Raw genomic sequence first — 25883 nt, forward strand, 5'->3', positions numbered from 1 at the left:
ACAAGATAAAGCAGAATTAGTCAAATCTATGACCAAACAGTGATATGACCAGGATTGCACCTAGTATTTTCTTACTATCAACATCTAAATAAGTAAATAAGATTGGTGTTTGCCGTTTCTTACCCTCTAAAAAAGAAAGAAAGAGAGAAAGCTCTATTCATATGTTATACGCTTAGTGTATTTCCAATGTCAAACATTGATCATGCGCACAAAAATAGCTGAAAAAACTTAAAAATCAAAATTCGAGGTCATTTTTTGGTCAATCTATGCATTTCAGTGACGGATCCAAATCGCTTTACAGGTGATTTTTACCTCCCCACCTGTGAAAAAATCTTGGGTACGGATATGTAAATCCTCAATTAATTATGACCCTTTAACATCCAACTAATTACGAACTTTAATGCTGCTTTAGGTAAATTGGGATTATGGCTCGGAGACTTACTCTAAAGGCTATTCAAAACTTTGAAAGTTTTGATGGATACTAATTTTGGATTATTGCAATTGTTCTGAGAGATTCTCATGAGAAAAGCTTTTCTTGCAGAAATTAAAGATGAGGAAAGCCTTATGAAATGATGATGATGATAATAGCTTGATGATGAAAGCCTTATGCTTAGCTCCTTTTGCTTAATTAGAGCACAGGAATTTTGGACAGCTTGTAACCTTCAGTTTTTGTGAATATTGAGCACAGACTATGCAGTAATTTTCTTGGAATAATAACTATAAAACAATTATGAATTTCTATTTTGTTCATTTTAAAACGAACAAGGTTTTTTTAGCTACTGGTGAGCAACAGTGCCAATGTAAATCAAACTGATCATGGTAAAGAACTTCAAGTAAGGAGTAAGGAATTGGCTTTTTATGTTGATTCCAAATATGAATAATTCATCAAGTTAGTTTAATGTTACACATCAAAAGCCCAGAGCCCTAAAAATTGCTTGAATCCCGATAAAGGGAGTAAAAGCCCCCAAAAGAACAAGTGACACTGATGAAATCACATGATCCGATTCAGCATATCAGAGAACTCAACTGTAGACGTTTCAAGCTCCTATCTATAAAAATATGGAATTTTATTTTTTGCCAGAAGAAAGATCACGGATGCGTTTTTAATGGTCCTAGAAGATCAGAAGAGGGTCATTTTAAGTGAACAAAATGATTGAAAGGTCCAATAACTATGCCTTTGGGAATGACATGTTCTATCTCATCCCCCAGTGATAGAACTATAAGTTGTGCAATTTGCACATTGTTTACATACTTTATTTTTTATTGATAAACATTTTTTCGGGGTTGGGGATATTTTCCACGGTGAAAATTTTGCATGGAAAGGAAAGTTTCCAGGGTAAATTTTACACAGCAGGGCAAGGAGATTTCCTTGCATGGTTTGAAAAATAGCTAGAAAAGAAAGAAAGACAATTTTTTTTTTCAATTGAAAGTAAGAAGTAACATTAGAGCCTTCAACAAACATACCTTATTCCGCATATGAGGGAGCTGTCCCTTCTTCTACCTTCGCTCTTTTAACTAAACCTTGACCCTTTGTCAAAATTCTTTTAGAAAGACAGCTCAAACGCAAAAGCCGTTGAATTTGAATGAGAACTGTTTTTGAAGAACATTAAGACCTTTATTAAAGAAGGAGGGTTGAGGAAGCGACAGCCCCCCTCATATGCAAAATAATTTATGCTGGTTTTAAATTTTGGCCCTTAATTTCTGTAAAAAAACAAACTTTTTTTTAGTTTAATAATTTTGGTCTAACGATGCTGCTGATGTAGCTCATCCGTTTTTGTGTTTACATATATATATATGTAAAGGGGGAGAGGTAAGAGACTCATGGTAAAGAAAATGGGCGGAGCAGAAAACATCAGCTAATTATTGGCATGAAAAAAAATTATCATCGAGCTAACCACTTCGGCTAGATACAAGTTCGATCGATATAAATTTATGAAATTATTCTCTTTTGCAGAGACGTTTGAAAGCCAGTATCTCCCCCAATCGGATGGAATCCTTATTCGAAACGTGTCCAGGGAAGACGCTGGTATTTTCACCTGCCGAGCAAGTGTTGAGCTCACAGGAGATTTGAGTGAAAAGAAAATTACTTTAAAAGTAAGTATTGTTTTCCGAATAACTTCATTTCGTAATTTGACTACAAACTACTTGTGAGAAATAAAAAAAACTACTGAGAAAGTAAAAAAAAAAAAAAAAAAAAAAAAAAAAAAAAAAAAAAAAAAAAAAAAAAAAAAAAAAAAAAAAAAAAAAAAAAAAAAAAAAAAAAAAAAAAAAAATTCAATACCCGCTGTGAAAGACCAAAATTTTGCAATTACCATGATGCTGTTCTTTTTTCTTGCCTAATAATGCCACAAATTAGTAATCTGGACCGATATAGGGTGAAACTTTAAGGTTGTCAAAAAAAAAAAAAAAAAAGAATCGAAGATAGTATTATCTACCGAAAAGCTTTTTTATAATCCCTTCTGTTATAATCTAGAAGTCCCCCTCCTTCCTCTCTACCCCTTCCCCCTCACATCCTTTTTCTCTCTTTCCACCTCCACTCCACTCTCCCGCCTAACTTTCTTTCTCCTATCCTTCTGCTCTTCCTCTCTTTACCTCATGTACCTCTCTCCCTTTCTCTCCCAAGAGGGAGAGAAAAGGGGGGAGTTCCCCCTCCCTTTCTCTCTCTCTCTCTCTCTCTCTCTCTCTCTCTCTCTCTCTCTCTCTCTCTCTCTCTCTCTCTCTCTCTCTCTCTCTCTCTCTCTCTCTCTCTCTCTCTCTCTCTCTCTCTCTCTCTATTTTTTGCTACCTTCATATGAAGATTTTCCTTTAAAATCTGGAATTATATTCACCTGAGTAAGAGCAGAGTTTTGACAACATCCAATAGAGTAATTTTTATTTGAAAGACCTCTATATCTATCTTTCTCTTTCTCCCATCCCCCCTTCTTTTTCAATGTGTTTTGTGTCTCATTCATATTTTTTTTTTTAAATAAACAACGGATAAGTTAATCGTTTCATTTACAGAAAAGGAGATAACTAAATCCAACTTTTGTCATTTTTTCCTGACTACTGCACGCGAAGCTGCCGCGATACTCCATATTTTATTCAGTGAATCATTGCTTTTCATCTATTTTCCTTAGTAGCTTAGCTGGCTGATTCGACTTGCATCTAAAACACCTCATGTCAGGTTGTTCCTTTTCAACAGAGCACAATTCTTTCTCGTTAATGTCCATCAAGGTCAAAGCTTTGGTAATTTGATTTATGAAGCGCTTTTTCTGACGTTAATGGAATAGCTGTTTAAGGAGTAGTTTGAAGAATGACAAGCTCTCAAAGTGTATTGTTTTTATTTATTTCATGCTGAATTCTAAGCATTGTGGCTAGCTATTAACAAATGTTAGATTAATTAAAAATTTTCCTGCATTGTTTTAGTTTCAAAATTTTGAATATTTTATAGTAGCATGAATATACGCTATCATAAACCTAGGGAAGTATCAATTTCATTTAGCTCGCGACACCAATTGTTCTTCAGGTCAATCTGAAGGAAGGAGGCCAATCCCCCTAAAGTCGTTTCATTTTGAGGAATATACTTAGATTTAGCGTTGATAATGGGCCTGGAGGGGATAGTAGATCCATTCTTGCTATGAAAAAATTTGATTGTAAACTGAAAGACTATAGTCATATGGTCCACTGCACAAAGGGAGGGACTAGAGGGGATAATATCTTATTAAGATTGTCTGAGAACCATTGACTTCTTGAATAATGGGAAAATTACACCCTGAAGACTAACTACTTAGAAACAAATGTTTTAGGGGTATTCTATTTTCAGAAATTTTCGTGTCGAACCAGTTGTCATAGAAAAAGAGAGATGGTTAGTTCAACCAAATTTTTGAATTTAAAGACCCTTTTTAAGGAGGCATCGGACCAGGGGCGATTCTGGCCTCTTCTATGCCCGAAGTAAAAGCCTTGATTAACACCGACCCCCCCCCCCCCACATCTCCCATAAAATTTTCAGGCCAATATTTAACGAAATTTTTATTTATTAATAAAATTATTTCCAAATTACTATTTAATTAATCATTCATTTTGAATTATTTTAAATAAAGCCTATTATTTAAATTATTTAGGTATTTTTAATTGTTTTAATTTTATCTTATTAATTATAATTATATGATTTTTTTCATTTGACGATTAATTATTAATATACTAATTATTTTCTTTAGTGACTGCGCCTTCCACTTTGTTTTAATCAAAATAAAATTACAAAAGAATTGTAACCTTTCGGCTATTTATTTGAGATTTTGCGCCTTTAAAATTTCTGCGCATGGGGCAACTGCCGCCGCCGTCCCCCCTAAACCGCCTGTGTATCGTGTCTTGATAAATTGTTGTATTACTAACTGATAACTTTTTGTTTAATGAGAAAAGGGCTTTTAAAACTAGGGTCTCCTTTCAGATTATCGTCCCGCCTAAATTCAAGAACGTCATTGAAGATATTGAAGCCATTGAAGATATGTCTGCACGATTGGATTGCGAAGCTGAGGGCGAACCAACCCCAACCTATGAGTTTATTGACGCAAATGGGGAGCCAATTATTGGTCGACCTGGATTTGTTATCAACCCGAACACTGGCATTCTTGTTATTGAAGAAGTAAAGAGAGAAAACGCTGGTGAATACAAGTAAGCTTTTATTATTGACCTAGTTTTTTTCAATTTGATTGTTTTTTTTCAGTATTTTTTTATGCATTGATAAGCTGATGTGATTTTGCCTGCTATGAAAACTTGAGCGTAGAAACGTTTCTTTTTTTTGGATGAACACGAATATACCTACTGCTTCCTTCTGGCAAAAGAAGTTCTTTTATCTTCAGCCCAGTGTAAAGCACAAACATTAAGCGATAAAAAACCCAGCTATTATTGAAAAAAAAAGATTTAATTAGGTTTCTTTAGTTAATATAATTCTAACCTAGTTAATATTATGAAAAGCATAAATATTTTTTCTAAAAAACGAACGGTAGTTTCCTTGCTAATCGGTTTCCATACTTATGAATTTTTATAAATGGTGCGGAAGTGGGGGGGCCTTTGCTTAAAAACAACTACTTGTTTCGAATTATGAAAAAATTGGGTTATTTATTCCAGTTGTGACGGTATAATTTACCCCTCCCCCTCACTGTGCTTGCTTACGCCTTGATGCAATACATGTAACTAATAACTTGTAAAGTCTGTGGAGTTTTGTTCGATTTTTGACGAGTTAAGTTTTAAGAATGCGATATTTAATAGATAAGGTACCGTAACTTAGTAAAAAGTAATAAACGCAGTTGTTTCCCCTGCCAATGTATTGTGCTGTATATCTTGATAGCATCTTGATTTCAATTGAATAAAAAGTATAAGGAAATAAAACTTGCATAAACAATTTCCCCATGTTAGACTTTAGTGTCGTAACGTGCAAGCAGTATAATATGTTTTAAAGCAATATGCTCGAATAACTTTGAAAGGTTGTTTATTACGTCTATAAATCAGTAATGTCACTCTCGTAAAAGATTGGATCAGTATTTTAGTGCAGTCACAATAACCAAAATTGTAAATCAGACTGTTGAATACTGATTGTTAAAGTGATTGATGAAGAAATTTATCTTCAACTCTTTCTGGAATCTGAATTTTAAGGAGGAATGATTTCAACAAGTTGCTTTTTTACATTTTTCAAAGGAATTTCTCCGAGAAAAGTTCCTTGGATTTGTTGATGCATTCTAGAGTTAACATTTGGTTTGGGAGGAAGAAAGGAAGACAATCATTTTTATCATAGACGGACTGGGATAGGTTTGAATAATTTTTCTTTTCTATATTGGTCTAATCCTGTTAGTCCAAAGTCCTTTCGTCTGTCTTATTTGATTTTGAAGCAATTTAAAAGTTTTAATTTCTACCAAAATGTGTTATATCCTCTGTTTTCTGCACAGAAATGTTTGGGAAATTTTTATTTTGCTTTCAAAATTGTATTTACCATATCTTGATAGTTCAGGAAAAAACTCTTTTGCGCAATTCATTTATCATTATTAAGAGCCAAGAAACTTGAAACATTTTTTCAATTTTGTTTATTCTTCTGTAAAATTTGTGATGCTTAACATAGCGCCTTTTGAGCTCCTGCAGTCAACCTGACCAACCGAAACTTAACGAACTGTATAAAAAATTTGTTTATATACATCTTATTACATTTTTACGAGTCGGAAAAAAATTATAAGAGGTGGGGGGGGGGGGGGGGTGTAAAACCTGTAATCCCCCTCCCCCTGGATACAGCTTTGCTTCCAAGTGTCCGAAATTCACAAAAGAGTTTTGTTCACAAAAGATTCACAATTAGATTTTATCTTTTTGTTTTATGCACGTCGGTTGATATACTGTTTGGATAGTAGGGTATATAGTAACTAGCAGCGCTGCATATCGGACAAAATGCATTAAAAAAAACTTTAGCTCATACTTTTTTGAGGATCGGAAAAACTGTTTGCCCCCCCCCCCAAACACACACACACACTGTAGATTTATCAAAATTATAATTTGAAAATATGGTCCTCATTTGATCTTCAATCCAACATCCTCCTGGTTAATCGAAACCTTTATCCATCTACGCATATAAAATAGTTTACTATCGTTTGGTTGTTTTTTTTTAATTATTATTATTATTATTTTTATGAGCAAATGCAACTTTTACCCAAAAAACAAATGAATTCAAAACAAATATTCGATACTGTCTAGCTTGAACCCTAGACTTCAGACAGGTCGGAAATTAAATGTTCTCCAGCATATGAACCAGCATCAGTTTATATTTGGTTTTACACCTTTCTGTCATCAATATACATGAATGGATTTTCTATAGTCTTACTAATTAAAAAAAAAGCTTTTCTGATGAAAGTGAAGATTGAAATTGGATCTGAAGCGAACAAAAATTACTGCTTCACAGTTTAGGCAACATATTTTTGTAAAACTGTTTCGAATGAACTGGCTCTTGATATTTTTCTACGTCTGTACAGTCCTGAAACTGGTGCTTTACTGAAAACACTAAACTTACGCAACAAAACAGGGTTAGGAGCAGAAAATCTTTATGCAGCCTTTATAGGATAAAAGGTTCATTTATAAAACGTTCAATAATCTGTGGCTGGCCATGAAATTGATAAATTTGATAAACAACTTTAATTTTCAAAAAAAGAATCTAAGCAAGCTTAGTTTTAAGTTTCTTGTATCAATGTATAATAAACATATATAATATGTACATAACATATATCCAAAAGCGGGTTTCCATAAACACTTTCCTTTAGCCCTACCAGTACTGTCAATAATACGAAGTTAATATTATTTATCGGGCCAATATAGTTTAACCCACTATACTTTAACAATTGAACTACAAATGATGGAGAATACGATAACGTTCCGTAAATCCTTAGAATACCTTATTTTATTATTCAAACACTCAAGCTGGTGCGTTATGTATATGCTGCACTTATTGGAACTCAAAAATTTCAGACCGGAATTGTTATCAATAATTTAATTACGAATGGTTAAAAGCCCTTCATCTCTTTTCTTATTTATTTTTATAGTTTTTGATATATGATTCTTAGTTGCTTTAATATAAGCTATGGGGCTTGGAATTTTTCTCTCTTTAGAGGGAAATAGACATATCATCCTTCTAGGGGCTATTTTTACCATAAATCTATCATTTAAAAAGTTACATATTTTTTTTAGGTTTAAACGAACCGTTTCATTAGTTTTATTCTCAATTTTCAATTTTGATTGGTTTTACCTCGCCTATCAATATTAACCCCTCCTCCAAGTCCTCAAAATTTCTTGGCTAAAAAATATCAGCTCTAAATTTAAAAATACCTTTCATTTGATACCCTACATGTAATAGTTTGCAACAAAAACAATCCTTTTTACCCTCCTCCCCCCATTTGCACCCTTGGGAAAGATCTTTGGGTACTTTTCTGATATAGCCTACCCCCTATTTAATATTCTTCTAATATTTTTCTCCGACGTTCAATCCTAATGAAATATACCCCCCCTTATGTGCAACTTTATTGCCCAAATTATATATTTTCCATCTATTCTGTCACTTCTCTTTGTCTTGTCTCACGCTAAGCTGAAAGAAACTAACAAAAAAAAAACTGGTTCTTTGATGAATCAATGAATGATCAGCTTGAGCGGTAGGGGGTTTATCATACATCGTTCTGCTCTTGGACCATAAATATTCTCCATAGCTTAGTCCCCGAGACGGAATAAAAACAGCTCGTGTATGTATTTGAGATGATTGCCAATTGCACCTCGCTACTTGTTTTATTTTTCTGTTTACTTATTTTTTCTTTTTGTATTTTAAGTTGTATATTTTTTTTATTTGTTCCTAATCATACTGATAGCTATAGCAATGAGGTAGAACTCACCCATTTTTCTAATCCTAGATGTCGAGCTTCAAATGACGGTGGAACTATCGAAGCGGTGTCGAGATTACGAGTTATTACCAAACCAACAATTGTCTCCTTTATTAACGCCACAGGGGTACGTACTCTACTTCCTTTCTCTCCGTCTATTAAAGAAACATGTGCAGTATCCTTTGTTCAGTAACACCAGGGTTGATGTGGTTAAGTTCGGTTACGATAGCTCAAAATACGGTATCTTACAAGATAAATCGTAAAATAAAACAGAAAAAACTAACACAAAGTTTTTCTTTTTTTTTTTTTTTTTTACTCTTGTTAAAAGTGTGTAGTTTGTGTAATTTTTTTTTTTTTTACAAAAAATAGATTTTGTCAAACGCTGTATTTTAACTATAGCAACCAGGTGTGTCAATTCACAAAACTATAGAAGAAATAAAAAAAACGGATTTTTCAAAATATGAAGGGGGACATTTTTTTTCCTAAATGTCACAAAACACCTTTTGAATTGTCACTGCTGAGTTGTAACAAATTTGGTAATTTTTACAAAAAAAATCGCGAAATCTTTGGCTCATTTTCCGCTTTTAGTAAGATAGTTCAGTTTCTATTGTAATCCTTTTAGTTTTCGCAATTTCAGATAATCGGTATGGGATTAGATTTACAACTTCCAAGTCAATTGAAACTTATGACAGTACATTTGAGTTGTTGTTACTGAACAACAAAATGAACTTTTCGTGGAGGTTTCAATTATGGTCTGTAGTTTTTGATGCGAGAAAATCAGGATGGAATAAGCTCTGTATAGTTGTGAAACGATGACTAACTGTTTATTGATGGTATAGCAATCAGAAATTCTGTCGGTCTGTCTGTCGGTCCTGGTTCTGCTACTTTAGGCACGTCCAGGTAAGCTAGGATGATGAAAATTGGCTTGCGTATCAGAGACCGGACCAGATTAAAGTAAAAATAGTAGTTTTCCCGATTTGACCATCTGGGTGGGGGAGAGGGCGGTTAATTCGAAAAAAAGAAAAAATGAAGTATTTTTAACTTACGGACGGTTGATCAGATCTTAATGAAATTTGATGTTTCGATATCATTTGGTATCGAAACATCTCAGAGCTCTTATTTTAAATCCCGACCGGATCTGGTGACAATGGGGGTGGGGGTTGGGAGGGGAAAACCTAAAATCTTGGAAAACACTTAATGGGGAGGGATCGGCATGAAACTTGTTGTGAAAAATAAGCATAAGTCCTAGATATATGATTGACATAACCGGAACCGATCCGCTCTCTTTGAGGTTGTGGGGGGGGGGGGGCTAATTCTGAAAAACAGAAAAAATGAGGTATTTTTAACTTACGAATGGGTGATCAGATCTCAATGAAATTTAATATTTAGAAGGATATCGTGTCTCAAAGCTCTTATTTTAAATCCCGAATGGATCTGGTGACATTGGGGGGAGTTTGGGGGGGGCTAAAATCATGGAAAACGCTTAGATTGGAGGGACAAGGATGAAACTTGGTGGGAAAAATAAGCAGAAGTCTTAGATACGTGATTGACATACTTGGAACGGATCCGCTCTATTGGCGGAGTGTTAATTCTGAAAAATTAGAAGAGACGACGAATTTTTAACTTACGAAGGAGTGATTGGATCTTCATGAAACTTCATATTTAGAAGGACCTCGTAACTCAGATCTCTTATTTTAAATCTCAACCGGATCCAGTGTCATTGGGGGGGGGCGTAAATATTAGAAAATACTTTAAGCGGAGAGATCAGGATGAAACTGGATGGGAAGAATAAAAACACTGATACATGACTGACATAACCCGACCGGATCCACTCTCTTTGGTGGAGTTAATAGGGGGGGGGGGTAATTCGGAAAAATGAGGTATTTGTAACTTACGAACGGGTGACCAGGTCTTAATGAAATTTGATATTCAGAAGGATCTTGTGCTTTAAAGCTCTTATTTTAAATTCTGACCAGATCCTGTGATATCGGGGGGAGTTTGAGGGGGAAACCGGAATTCTTGGAAAACATGAAAATTGAGGTATTTTTATCTTACGAGTAGGTGATCGGATCTTAATGAAACTTGATATATACAAGGGTCTTATGTATCAGACGCTCCATTTTTGACTCGAATTGGATCCGGGGACATAGGGTTTTGGAGGAGGGAAACAGAAATTTTGGAAAACGCTTAGAGTGGAGATATCGGGATGAAACTTGATGGGAAGAATAAGCATAAGTTCTAGATACGTGATTGACATAATTGGAACGGATCCGTTCTCTTTGGAGGAGCTGGGGGGTGTTAATTGGCAAAAATTAGAAAAATTGAGGTATTTTTAACTTAGAACGGGTGACCGGATCTTAATGAAATTTGATATTTACATTGTTTCATTGGGGGGAGTTGGAGGAGGAAATCGGAAATCTTGGAAAACGCTTAGAGTGGAGGAATCAGGATGAAGCTTGGTGGATAGAATAAGCAAATGTCCTAGATACGTGATTGACGTAACCGTACTGAATTCGCTCTCTTTGGGAGAGTTGGGGGGAGGGGCTCAGTGATTTGGCGAGTTTGGTGCTTCTGGACGTGCTAGGACGATGAAAATTGGTAGGCGTGTCAGGGAGCTGCACCAATTGACTTGATAAATTTGTTTTCGCAGATTCGACCATCTGGGGGGGGGGCTAAAGGGAGAGGAAAAATTAGAAAAAAGGAGGTATTTATAAATTACGAGTGGGTGATCGGATCTTAATGAATTTTGATATTTAGAAGGACATCGTGATTCAGAGCTCTTATTTTAAATCCTGACCGGCTTCTGATTTTCCTTTTAAATCAATCTATTGATTTTTAGAATTTTGTTAGAGCTCATACCATATGAGTTCTTGGCTCTTAGCTCTTCAGGCCTCGCCACAAGTGCCAAATGAGCTCCTAGCTCTTGTTTTATTATAAATTGATGGTTTTAAATTTCCATCATACTTTTTCCTTACATAAGAAAATGTTTTGTTGTAATTTGTTTGCTAGGCACTTAGCTGTTGCATCTTTAAATTTGATATGACCTGTGGACTTTCTTTTTGACAACTTATCTTACTTTATATAATTTATTAGTTCCCATAACACCTAGCCAATCAAAGGTGACGAATTTTTTTCGATGCTTGAAAAGCATACCTGGTTTTGTCTCCTGACTGTCGAGTAGAACTGTAACTTTCAGAAAGAACTCGATTTTTTTTTGGGGGGGGAGGGAGGACGTGTAAATTGTCTTATGGGAATGAGGTAAAATATTTTTTCTTGCACAAGAATATATGCTAAGGTCTTTTTTCTCAGTGTCTGACAGGTTCTTTGACTAGTTAGGATTATAAATTATTTTTCAGTCTAGCTGTCAGCACTGAAAAATCCTTTATTGGGTGTTTTGGGACTATTTGAATGTACTAAAGATGTCTAGTAGCCAATGGTTATTTACGCAGTGTCTCTTCATTAAATTGATTTCCTAGTTTATAGTTGAATCATTCACCAGAACTTGCTGGAGCAGGAGGGCACGGCTAGCGATTGCCTATCCTGCAAAAATTGTTATCCCCCCCTCCAAAGAAATATCATAAAAAGCAAGCTTAAAGCGAAGTTCGGAGAATTAGTCTCTTATTCATTTAGTTACTTGCGTTTAGACTTGTACGTAACTGACCTACCGTGCAGGTGTTTTGCAAGCACGACACGCGTGTAATTTTTTTCGGCTAAGTGTGCTTTTTCGCCTCTGATCTATTATATTTGAAAAAATTTCTGTATTAACTACAAATAATAACTAATGTTGCTTCAATCTTGATACATAAGGAAATATTAAACAGGAGAAAAAAGTTTTTTTTTTTTCACAGTTACTCTCTTGAGGGATGCCAAATACCGTCCAAAGCGTATATAATCAACCCTAATCGTGCAATACCGTAGCTCCGCGCCAAAAAGGTGTTATTTGTTTTTTTTTTTTTGCATATTCTAAACAAAAAAAAGAAGCAGAGTATTCACTAATAAGTAACGTCTAAAGATTGTGAAAAGCGTAGCAACACAAGTTGTCTCAAAAAAAGAAAGAAAAATTTTAGAAAATATGATCAGGGTTTTCTCATTCTGTTATCCACATGACTGAATAGTCGAAACTTTAACTTCTGAGAACCAAGTGGCCGTGTTACTGAATATTAATTTAAAAAACGTTTTCCACAAAAATCCATAGAGTTTTTCAAAGAAAAGTAAAGAGCTCCATTAAGCCAAAAATAATATTATTTGCTATATAATATATTGATATAGAGCATCCAATAATAAGTAACGTCTTACCAACGATTGTGAGAAGCTGGTAAGAGTAGTAACACAAGTTAAAAAAAAAAAAAAAAAAAAAAAAAAAAAAAAAAAAAAAAAAAATCAACAAGAAAAATTCTAAGGCTCTCCATGTTATTTTGACTTTGCCTTTTACGGTTATCTGCAGCCTATAGAGTAGCTGGTACTTGTTTATTTTTTATTGTAGACATTTAATTCCTAAATCCAACTGTTTAACGCTACTCTTTTTGTGGTTTTGTTTCTTATTCCATCCATAATAGATCTGATTCAGTCCAGTTTCCCATTTTCAATCCGCTCTTCCAAAAATGAAAAAGCTTTTCACAAAGAGGGGGCTGGTTTACGAGTTGAGCACAATAGTTTGGGGGTATTTTACAAAAATATAACAGTTGTATATTCGGCAACAATTTATTTGAAATATCCCAACAATATCTCCCTTTTTTGCCAAATTGGGAGGGGTTTTTTAAAATGTCAATATTTATATGTCGTATATCAGCTCTATTATGAGTAGTCTTTTTTCATACTATCGTTTCCGCTGACCCGTTTTACAGTTTGCTTTATTTTTTCTATCGGACTATCCGGATAAGAACCCCTCCCCCCAATAAAAATGCTGGAGGTTCGTCCCTGGGTCCCCGCACATGATATCCCTCATTTAAAAAACTAAAACTAGAACCGCCCTAAAACCTGTATTTGACGCTGTGGATCAGGTTTTCCAAAATGTTTGCTTTTTTTTAGGTGCAAAATAAAGACATCACAATTGAATGTATTGCCCGAGGTGACCCCCTTCCAGAAATTGTGTTTCTTAAAGAAGGCTCAGATAACACATACAAAATTGGAGTCAATACCCTAGACCCAAGGGTTAGCGTTGAGGCCAGCATTGGTGGCTCAGGTATTGGAGGTGAGCCTGACAGCGCTGTTGCCAGGTTGTCTATTTCAGGTGCTACACGTAGCGATGACGGTCTCTACAAATGCTATGCTGAAAATTCAGGTAATTGAATTCTCAACCACATTCTTAGAATTGATAAATAGTATCTTTCGCCTTACCCAAAAATAACACTTATCTTACATTGAAAAAAAGAAACCTTCTGCAGGTTCGCCCCTGCAGAAGCATAGTCAGTTCAGATGAGGGACGGGTACACCATAATTCTAATTTAAAAGGATTCAGGAAGTCTTAGACTGCTTTACACTAATTGTTAGCATCACATTACATAATGAAGCCACGTCAGTCAGCTATGTACAATTTTACATTTTAACATTCCACTCAAATTTTACAGTTTTTCCTCATTTGAATTTCAAAAAAAGAAATTGTTTCAGTGAAAACATTAAAATCCTAACTTATGAATCTTTCGTAAAACTACTAAAATGCCTCCCACACATTGTCCCTTTGAAGAACAAAACCGATCAGAATTAAGACTATTTCCTGGTGTAGAATCCTTTTGTTTCTAGTCTATTTTGAAGTGAACAGATGTGGTTTATTTTTCGCTCTTACTGAGGAATTATGGGGTTAACAGCTTTGGTTTTATTATTATTAAAAAAAACTTGTGCTGTTTTCTCCGACAGGACGGAATGAAAGGCTGAAGATATACGGATCTAAGCATTAATTACATTAATTTCCAAGATGCTTTTATCTATAAACTTTTATATTTTAAAGCTAAAACAGAATTAAAGGAAGATTTGAAGGTTATTGCTAAATTTTCCAAACCTATTAGGCAATTTTAATTGACTTATTTAATTGACAATTTTAATTGACGTATTCCATATTCTTTAAATATATAAGAGACTTATGTAATATTTAAATTGTGCCACCCTCCCCCTCAAGAAACTAGGCGTATACTTGCTAATGATGTTTTATCACATTATTTATATTTATTTTAATGAAACCCTTTCCGTATCTGATTTTTTAATGCTTAGGCATGATTGCCAAATATCTCAACAAACTCTTTACTTCTAAGAAACGGGAGAAAGAGCCTAAATAATAGCCAAAGAGTCATAAAAACTGAGCCCTTAATATTCTTGAAACAACTTTTCCGAAGCTTCACGTTTATCTGGAATCGATCCTCATCAAAACCGTGTATTGATTCATTTTACTTGCTGAAGAACTAGTAGCATATTGGGCACGTCTCTATATCCGGTGCTTGAAGCATGTTATTAGACTTAAAATCCCCTTTTCTTTTACCAAAGGACTAAGAAGAAATAAGAACTTGGTTTTATTGATGAGGCATGATAAAGCTGATGTTTGATGACCAAAATGAGCCGAACATATTCATGTATATTCTCCTAGACTTACCCACCCTAATTTTAAGTCATGCCTACTCTCTTTAAAAACTAATAAAAACTTTCAAAGGCAAACTTATTTTATAAAAACTTTAAAACTTGAGGAAAAAATATCCATAATTTTAGGCGGATATATTGACATCTTAAATCCATTTGGGAGGGCCATTTTTGGTTTTAAGTTTGTTTTTTAATGTTGTCCTTTCAAATAAGATTATATTTTGTGCTATTAGGGATATTAAGAGACAATTTCTTAAGAGAACTAAAAAGTAGCCCTTTTCTCAATTGAGAATATATTTTCAAGTTAAAAGCTACAAATTTTTTCGGTTTTATTTTTTCAAATTTTCTGGGATGGGAAGATTTTTCGAAAAGTGGTAAAAGTACCAAAAACTGTGAAAACAAAATCTGTTTATATTAGTTGGTTAATTGGAAAATTACCCAACTAAATATTATTAAAAATTTAAGAAAATCGGGAATTCGATTTTTAAAGAAAAACAAAAACGTTATACAGTTATGCATTTTTTAATAGTAGCGAGCACCAAATTTCAGGAAAAGAAACAGTAAAAAATAATCCAAAGAAAATGGCACCATCCGGCCTGAGAAGGTATGCCATTCCTTGGAAGGTCTACCTGTTTTTGGGAATAAGTAAATTCTTAATGTTTGGATTTTTTCGGACGAAGGTATTGTCAAATTTAACTAATTGGCTATACAACGTGACAGCACTGACTAAAATGTGGCACTGGCCTAAAAACTCCGTAGTTTAAAAAAAAAGATTTTAGAAAATAGAAGTTTTCAGATATGAATGAGAGTAAACCTTAGATGGGAACAAATTCAAAACATATGTTTAATTTGATAGTTGGCACTTAAGGTACTTTATTGCAGTACTTAAGGTACTTGGTACACGAGGTATTTTAATTTGATAATTTGGTACTTTAAGGACTACCTTTTCCCTCCACAGGCGATATAGGATATAATCTGAAGTATCTATTCAAATATTTTAGAATACTGTAAACACCAATGAACTGTGCTTCAAGCGATCTTTGTACTGTTTTCTTTGTGCTCAGAAAAAAACTTTGTTTTTGTCTTTGGGGAAACATGTGCATTTGTTATTGAGCTTCGCAAGTATTGCTTAATTTCTAGTCAATTAACAACTTTGTAAGCGTTGTTTTTCCCGAGAGACAGCAATATACCTGAATCTAAGGAACAATTGGATATAAAAAAGAAACAGAAAAAAAACAATATATTTTTATTACTAACTCACTTGTTTCTCACATTGTTGTAAGATTTCCCAGGGGGAGATCCAAGAAATGGAGTATCTGTAAGTCACAAATTAAAACTATCTCAGTTTCAACCTTTTATCTGCAAATTCTCCAAGCTTTTCAGTTACGAAATCGAGATTAAAATTCAAGTAGTTTGTACGGTTGCTTTGTTTTTCTCAGCTTTATCTGGGTCTTTAAGTCCACATGGCAGCCGATTTAAAAAACATTTATCACATTGGATTTTTCGATCCCATGCCTAGGAAAAGAGAGTCGTCTAAATGCTATCCTTTCTCGGCAAACCTGTACGACTGAGTAGTCCCATGCTTTTGCTCTATTATAGCTCATGCTGGATAGTGAAAAATCATCTTCAAGCTCCACACTAGAAACTAATTCTTCTTTCTAAATAAAGCATGCTGAATGTTTGGATGATGTATTTCCTCATTGACCCTGTGGTGTAGAGTAGACTCATGCTGCTTACATTAGATGTGGTTAAATTCTCTTCGAGTAGCACACTAGAAAGTAATATTACTTTCTAAATAAGCTATGCTGTATGTTTTAATAAAAGCAGTAATTGGACCCTCTTCCTTCCAAAGAACATTTTCTAAGTAAATCTCATTGTATTTATGGATACAGTTGCGAGCAGGGATCCCCCCTTTCAAAGCATGGTTGTAAAGCTTTGTCGAAAAAGGAAAAACCTTAAGAATTTCGAGTCGTTAATTAAAATGTCGTCCAGTATTTATTTTAATGCAAGTAAATGAAGGATTGTTTTGCTGGGAAATAAAAAAAGAGAAAAGGCTTGCCGCAAAAAGTAACCTAAGCAAACCTAAGTCTTACGAGAAAAGTAAAGATGTCACTACTCTTTTTCTATTTAATATATTTTACTGGTTTCTATATGCTGAAAGAGGTTCTGTATATTTGTAAAGCCAGTTTTGTATTTAGAGCTTCTTTCAGTGCATCATGGTTGCGCTCATAGCTACAAACTGTGTGCAGTATATTGATGTGTAAGTATGGTGCCCATATCGCCACAAAGGCTCCATGGCCTGTAAATGAAGGTAGGACACCCTTCATAAAAAAAAAAAAAAAAAAAAAAAAAAAAAAAAAAAAAAAAAAAACGGTCCAGGAACATAAGATCACTTAGTAAAAACCAAATTGACTCCAATCAGTCCTAGGCAAAAAAAAAGAATTCAAAAGTTTTCTTTACAGTATATATACTGTAAAGATATACAATTTTTATATAAACAATACGTTTATACGTTTATTTGATATAAACGTATAATTTTGATATAAGCAAAATACGTTAATCTAAAATAAGTGTGCATCATAAGTATACTTGGTTTGATATTATTGCTTGTGTTGCGTCAATTCACATCGTTGTCTCCAGTGTCTTGGTCCAGGCCAAAGTAGCCGGAAGTCCATCTCGGATGAGAACCCGCCATAATGGTGCTATTATGGTTCCAAAACACCGTCTGATTTTAGTTTTTGGTACAAAATTGAGGCTAATCCTGTTACAAATAAAGAGTAACATGACGAATTCGAAGACTATTTTGTTTACTGTGAATGATATATCGGATGAAGTTCATATCTTACGGTTGATGCTCAAGTCTGCTGATGTGTGTTTTTTTTTGTTTTGTTTTTTTGCAGGAGCGCCATTTGTTAGGTGGCTCATTTGAAATCCGGTCTAACCTATCATCTAATTATAATTAAATGACAACAGAACGAGCTGAATGCTGGAAATTCCCTGGTAGCATATGTGATTCATAGTCTTAGTTTTTTGAGCACATATTTTGGTGTATGATGAATTGATGGCGGAGGGAGGTGTCTAAAATATAGCTGACTAATCGAGAGTCTTTTTTATGTGAAGATACCCGTAATTTAATTTAAGATAATCGTTACTTGGTTATTCTACCACAATAAATGAATTCTATAGGTTTGTCATTCAGATAATCTATTTTTGGTAAAAACAGTAAGTAATTTAATTTAAAATCATATTATATGATATACTCACTCACTTCTTAGGCTAAGGCAGATCGCTGTAGAGGATTCTGGCATGTTGCCAAACTATTTTCTATCAATTAGATTATCTAAGGAGTAGTTCCACGACAAAGAAATGAAGCTCTTGTATACCTTTATAAAAACAGAAAATTAGTGTAATAGAGCGAAAACCATTAAAATCCTTGAGGATGCCTTTTTGGGGATTAGGGTAATAAATCTATGCTTCTAGATAAATGAATGCTCTCAAGCTGTTTTGAAGGGGGTTAAAAGGAAGAGGATATTGGGACTAAATGAAAAACAAACTTTTCTTGAGGAAGCTTTATTGAAATGGATTTGAGTATTGAACTGACAGATTCTATTTCTTTGAGGGTAATTAAATATGTTTGCAACGTCAGGTGTTTATATCCTTGGGAAATTTGTAAAATGAGAAAGAATTAAAATGATGTTTTTTGGCTAGAGGAGGTAAAGTCCAGCGGATACCAATGACATCTGTTATTATTAATTGGTCCTCGTCTCTTGTGAATTCAATGCTGCTTTTTAATTTTTCTATTGTTTACTTTGCATTTAAAATTACTTGTCTTGACACCGATCTCTACAATTGCTCAGTTATTTATTAACCGCTTGATCATCATTAAAAATTTATACAACAAAGTCCTTTTATTTTTCGGTTACTATGGGCTATGATTTACTCCTTACTGGGTTTTAGCCTTTGCTGTAACGATGACTATAGTACCTAAGCAAATGAGAGCATTTGATATTTTCACAGATTTTATAGGAGAATAAGAATAAGATTTATTAGCCTTCCTTTTTTTTAAAAACTTGATTGAAGGGGAAAAGTTTGTGTTTTTTATAAATTGTATCAGAAACACCATGACGTTATCGGGTATCTAATCATAAAAACGTGTTGAATTCATAAAGTATTTTTGATTATAACTTTCTTTAATAAATTTAGGGGGAATTGCCGAAAGAATGGGCCACATTACTGTTGAATTTAGACCGAACTTTGATGATACTCCTATGAAAGAAATGTGGACTTGGTCACAGCGACCTGTAAACTTGACGTGCAGAGCATCGAGTATTCCAAATGCTACAATTAACTGGTGGAACAGCCGTTACAACGCTCTCATTGACGAAAACGACCCCCGATACAGAATATATAACAAAGATGGAGAAAGCACGCTTTTGGTATTTCTTAATATATTATTTATTAATATTTGCTTATTTAAAATTTTACTCTAGAATTTACAGTACTTGTTTATTTTTACACTAGCCAAACAGCTTGTCAGGACACATGGATACAAGAGGAAAAATGCTTAGCGTTCACTGCTTCGTGAGGACAACAAAAAAGTTTGTCTCCTTCTCCCAAACACAAATAAGTCCCCTTGCAATAGATACAAACAACAAGTAGAAATAACCTGGAATTTTTCTTAAGGTAGTGCAACTTTATCCCTAAATAAATATTTCGATACTATATCGAAGGGCCATCCTGAGCAAAACAAATTAAAATATAAAAGAGGCTCTCATTTAAATACGCCCACTTAAGCTAAAAACTTTTTAAAACAGTCTTCGCACCCTTATTTCAGGGAAGTTCAGCCAGGACTGTTAACTTCCTTTGTGAATTACTAGTTGAACTTCCCTAAAGTAAGGATGCTAGGACGGTTTTAAGAAGTTTTTAGTTTTAATAGTCGTATATCAAAGTTGTTTTTGTATTTTCATTTGGTTCGCTGAGGACGGCCCTTCTATTTAGTGTTGAAATATTCATTTAGGGTTAAGGCTGCAGTGTCGTAAGAAAAAATTCTTTATTACCTCTACCTGTTGTTTGTGTTTATGATGGCAAGGTAGTCTGGTCTTGGTCTTTATTTAAGTTCCTTTAGCATCCCCCCTCCCCCAAAAAAGTTTTACTTCGATCCTCAAGCAATTAGACAAATTAGGGTACACTTAGACGACTAAATATAAGATTTTTTACCTTTCAATGAAACCTACTGCACATTTAGGCTTCAGTTATAGGAAAGGCATGAACTCTGGTGAACTGCTCCTATAAATTGTTCAGAAGCCAAATCGATTAAAACAGCTTTGGTTAGATTTTAGCGTCAACATAGTTGTTTGACTCTTAACTTCGAATTTATGCTCTTAATTAAATTTTATAAAAATAACGATTTACTTAAAATAAACGATTAAAAAAATTAAATTAATTAACAATTTAATTAATAAAAAAAATTAATAAATAAAATTATCTACTTAAAAAATAACGATTTACTAAAAGTAAATTCTTTTTTTTTAAGAAGACTAATTGACAACAAAACAAAAACAGAAAAAAACAACATTTTTCTTCTAAATGATTGGGAAATTTATATAAAACCAGTAATGCATTATTTTGGCTTCTTTTTCTCTCTGTTTCTTTCATTTTATAAGTCATCCCAAATATTACGACTAACTACCGTAGTGAGTAAGCCTTTATAACTCTCACTGACTAAAACAATCCCGATAAAGAATATATTACAAAAATGGAGTAATTCACTTTGGGTATCCTTTTTCTTACTTATTTATTTTTATTAACTGATTAAATGAACAGCTTGTCCCTATCGATCACTACACTGATTTATTTCTATTATTTCTCTGAATAGGAAAACATATTTTTTTTTCAGTAAAGAATCAAATTAAAATATTGAACGAGCAGAAACAGAGTAAAATAAGAAGACGAACTTACAACGAACAGAAGCTACTACTACTACTACCAACAACTCACCACAGCACCAAGCCGCCTGAGGCCAACACAGCTACGCACGCTCCTCCTCCATCCCAATCTATTCAAACCCTTCCTTTTTAAACCCTCCCAAGAAATTCCCATTTCCTTTATAAATCTTTCTTTATGACGTCTTCCCTCCCAAGACGAGGACGACCTGCTTTCCGTTTAGCCCTAGACGGTTTGCCGAAAAGGACAATCTTCGGCAATCTGTACATCGTGCCGAGTCATCTCAACCTATCTTTCATTATAGCCTTAGAAAGCGGGACTGAGCCACATTTTTCGTACAGCCTACTGTTTGAAATACGGTCAGTGAGCCGGGTAATCAGAACAGTCCGTTGGCAATTTCTCTGGAAAACATCTAGCAAATCTTCATCCGCATTTCGAAGCGCCCACTACTTTTAACATCTTCACTTCTCCCATCGTCTTGACTTATAATACTACCAGGGTAAGTAAAGCTGCCCACCTGATCAATTCTTTGGTATCCAACGTCACCTTTTCATTTTTACTAATTCTTAGGCTTAGTTACTTAGTCTTCTTGACCTTAATTTTCAAACGTATTCTAGCACCCTGAACTCGCAAAACCTATAAAAGTTCATTCATTTTGCGCACACTTTCATCTAGGATGCTTAAATCATCAGCATAATCTGTGTACAGGAGAGTTTTTCTTCCCCATTTGACTCCGTGGTCTTCCATTGCCTTTCATGTGCTCCTTAAGATAAACTCCATAAAAATGATCCATATAAAGGGGGTAGAGCACAACCCTGCTTTACTCCTGATTTAATACAAAACTAGCCGCTAACCTCAGTTTCTACCTTAACCACAGCAGTGTTATTCTTGCACGTAGCACTAATCACTTTAATGTATTTTTCTGGTTCACCAAACAAGGATAAAACCTTTGCTAAAGCTCTTCTATCAACAAAATCGAACGCTTGATAATAATCTATAAAACTGAGGACCAAAGGTGTTTGACAACTCAGGCACTTCTCAATCATTAACTTCAGAGTGAATATTTGGTCGACACATCCTCTATCTTTTCTAAAGTCGCACTGTTCTTCTCTCAATACTTTGTATTCAGCATATCTCTGTCTGAAATGTATCATATTACTGAGTAACTTACTACCTACAGAAACCAGACTAATGCCTCGATAATTATATCACTTACTCTTATCATCTTTCTTATACAGTGGTTTAAATAAGGTTTTCCTAAAATCGTTAGGTAATTTCCTTTTTTCAAAAATAATTCATAATCTTCAGTAACTTATTTCTAACCCCAGAGCCACCATATTTAAGAAACTCATTTACTACACTATCAGCACCTGGAACCTTATTATTTTTTAATCCTATTAGTACTTTCGCTAATTCTTCTTCACAGAACATATTCCTTCACATCCAAGGTATCATAAACTTTATGTTCTGTCCATCTCCCTTTACAATATTTTACTATTATGCCGTCTAGCTGCATCTTTGAAATCCTGGGCAATTTTATCCATGGCTTCCACTTCACACATTTTTAGTTCATATTTTAATACTTTCTCTACTTTCTTTACATTCCTTTTGTTTTCAAATGATCTGCCATTCAGATAATTCTTGTACTAGCCCCTTCTTCTCTCTATTAAACATATAGCTTTTTCACTAATATTCCTAACGGCAGTCCTAACTTTCTTCCCTAAGACACCATCAGCAACTTTACAAATTGTTCTTCTAAAAGAAAAAAAAATCATAAAAGAAAAAAAGAAAAAAATTTGATTTTTAAAAGAAAAATTTCGAACGTTGTAGTTTTTATTTATCAAACTTCAGCAACTGGAAGAGCAAAAGTACGATACTAATCAACATTACAGGGAAGAAATATCCTACTTTTTTCATGGAGTTAGGAGTATTCTCGACGGAGTATAGGATTTTCTATCCTACTCTTTAGAGCAGCTACGTTTGGACTTTCAATTTCATTTCTCTGTCATAAAAGGTCACTTTTGTTAAAACTTTCTTTTCATTTAATTTCTTCCAAAAGTATAGAAAGTTAATGCCTTAATAAAAGTTTTCAAACGAACATTGATAGTTTTTTAGTTCTCAGTTTTTTAAGTACTGTTCAGTTTGTTGAAGGAATAGTTTGAATTGACGAAGCAATTAAAAATTACCCACTTCATTCTGTACATTTGGAAGCAATGCGTTTAAAAATAATAATAAAAAACTAACAGAAAAACAAGAAAAAAGAAGAAAAAGAAGCATGACAAATTCGTTTATATGCATTTTTGTTACATATTTACGAGTCAGACACGAATTTCATCTGGGGTTCAAACCCGGTACCACCTCCCCCTGGATAAAGCCTTGTTACCTACTGTTTTTTATGACACTACATAAAAAGATTAAATAAATAGCTGTGTTTGTGAACAATAATAATACAAAAATACCGATTTTTACTTTCTTGACGTGTAATAAATCAATAATTCCTCCTTAGAATAGCCCTTGTAATTGATTGAAGAATCTCTAAAATAATACGTTTTTTCCACGTTACTAACCAACCCTTGAAATGGAAAGGTTTCCGAACACGCAGAACGAAAGAAGTCAATATTTCCCTTTTCAAATTTTAAAGAAAACAAATAATTTTATGTCACCAATTTTATGACTTTTTTCAAATTAATTGTGTGTTGGAGTCTTCACAAAGGGCGTAAAATAAGGAAATTCACCATCCTCGATATTAAATCCGAAACAAGGCTTCTTTGCATATATTGAAAAGCTTAGAAAAGATTAGAGTTTAAGCCATAAAATTCATGATTCTTCCTTATCAATGTAGAACTTTATCTTTGGTGTAAAAACATTAAAAAGTATGGTATTCAATCACCAATCATTTTATTAATACTAGAACGCTATTAAAAACATAAAAAACTATTAATAAGGAATTATTGAGTTTAGTTGATTGTTTCGTCCTGCAACCAAATTAATTAATTCCACGTGTTTGTACTGTTGATATGTTTCCGCCAAAGCAGTTCTCTGTTCTCTAAAAGTAAGGAATTTATACCCTAAGCAAATGTAATTAAGGAGCAATTAAGCAAAAACAATTTCACGAATGCTAAATAATAACTTGGAAGTATTTTTACTATCCTATATTTACTATCTTAGTCATCAAACACGTGAACGAAACATAAAAGCATTCTAGAGACTTTTCCACAAAATATGCTTGATACACTAATATTGGTGCATATGAAATTCAAAGGGTTTAGTAGAATATTTTTTACTACCCTTTTATAAGATACCAATATCCCCCAAAAACATCCTACTGCCTTCTAAATATGATTGGATGTCCTTGTTTTTAACTGGAAATTTTACCTACTACCATGCTTAAAATTTTTCACTGTTCCATAGACTTCGACATGACTTTCCAACGAGCTAATTAATGAATTAACTTTAAATAAATACATCCATAAAGCATTGTGTAAAGTGTATATTATAAGATGCGCGAAGCCAACACTGTGATAATGCGTTACTTATAATTTTTTTTTTTTTCATATTAAATAAAAAAAGTTTTCTAAACAAAGTAAAGAACGAAAATATGGCAAAGTCATTCATTCATCATATATCTAGTAAAAACATTTTAAACGTGTAAAAGTAAATTGAAAACATTTTAAATGTATTTTGTTTTTGGTAAAACGCAAATTATGTTCTAGTCACATGAAGGCATGGGGACTGTCACTCTACTCATGTTAATTTTTACTCGTTTTGAGTTTGACTCACTCATTTATTGTATGATTTAAATAAAAAAAATACATTGTTTCACTTTTTTTTACTTTTTTAACCTTATATACCCCCAGGGCATAACTTGCAACCCTTGCCCTGATGGTTGTAAGAGGGTTGTCATCCTCAAAGTCATAATTTCCTGACCTTCCAACTACGCTGAACAAAATGGCTTTCTAAAAATTTTGATTCGATGTGGTTGGGGAAATGATTGGCGGAGGGGGGGGGGTACATTCGCCCTCATATCGCTTTTGGCTATCAATTTCCAATCGAATGAGCAGGAAAGGACAGCTAAACTGTCCTTTGGATTTAGAATCAAGTTATGTAAACCCAATAAGTTTTCCGTACCTCGTTTTCAATTATATTTATAGTTCTTTAGAAAAAAAAATTAGTCCATTTTGAAAACGAGCTTTCAGTAAAAAAAATATATATATATTGATAATTTTTTACTTTTTAGTGTTCTGCAAAATTAAAAAGTCTTTAGTCTTCTCTAAGTCTTATTTAGTCTTCTTAAAAAATAGTTTTCTTCTTTTTATTTCACTTCGAACCCGAGTTTTATTTAAATAGATTGATTAATTTCGACTTTATAGAATTCTGCAAAACTAAAGTCTTTAGGGGGAGGGATATCTCGACTCTAATTAGAGTAATTTCTATTGGGTTCGTTATCCATTGTAGTTTTTGTTAGATTTTTTTCTGTTAACAGTAATTTTTGTTTATTTTAAGCTTGATTTCTTGCAAAATATACTTTACATCTTATTCTTCACTTTTGTTTTGAAATTTATTTTCGATATAGCTGTGTACTTTCTGTTTGGAGATGTTGCTTGTTTCTTTAATTTTTGCCATATATTCCGACGATAGGTAAATCCTAGGTTCTCTGTAATCCTAGATAGGTAATTCCTAGGATTTCTAGTATTAGTGAGATTACCAATGGACTTGGTGAAAGCTTGCAATACACGTAATAACGCCCAACAGCCATTTTGTGGACTGTAACCGTCATTTAGCTTTCATCGTACACTGTGCTACTGACACATGTCATTCTAAATGTATGATACACTTTATATATATAAAAAAAATATATCTATTTAAAGCAATTGTATGCGCATCTCTAAGCTAAAATGCGGAAATGAAACTACATAATAGTGACATCTAGACTAGTGTAAACAGTTTATTTATAGATTGTTTTTCATATAAGCGGACAAAAAAAGCTCTTGAGCCTGAAAC

General features: G+C 33.7%; 1 protein-coding gene across 1 annotated transcript in view; it reads left to right on the forward strand.

Moving 5' to 3' along the window:
* The window catches only part of LOC136029646 (fasciclin-2-like), an 83369-nt gene that overhangs the window by 31155 nt on the left and 26331 nt on the right, over window positions 1–25883 (forward strand). The window contains exons 6-10 of the mRNA XM_065708147.1: window positions 1955–2094; window positions 4427–4650; window positions 8406–8502; window positions 13404–13656; window positions 19143–19375. Of these exons, the coding sequence (XP_065564219.1) occupies window positions 1955–2094; window positions 4427–4650; window positions 8406–8502; window positions 13404–13656; window positions 19143–19375 (947 nt within the window). The remainder of the gene's footprint in view (window positions 1–1954; window positions 2095–4426; window positions 4651–8405; window positions 8503–13403; window positions 13657–19142; window positions 19376–25883) is intronic.

This window comes from Artemia franciscana, chromosome 7 (genome assembly GCF_032884065.1).
Source record: "Artemia franciscana chromosome 7, ASM3288406v1, whole genome shotgun sequence".
Taxonomy (NCBI): Eukaryota; Metazoa; Arthropoda; class Branchiopoda; order Anostraca; family Artemiidae; genus Artemia; species Artemia franciscana.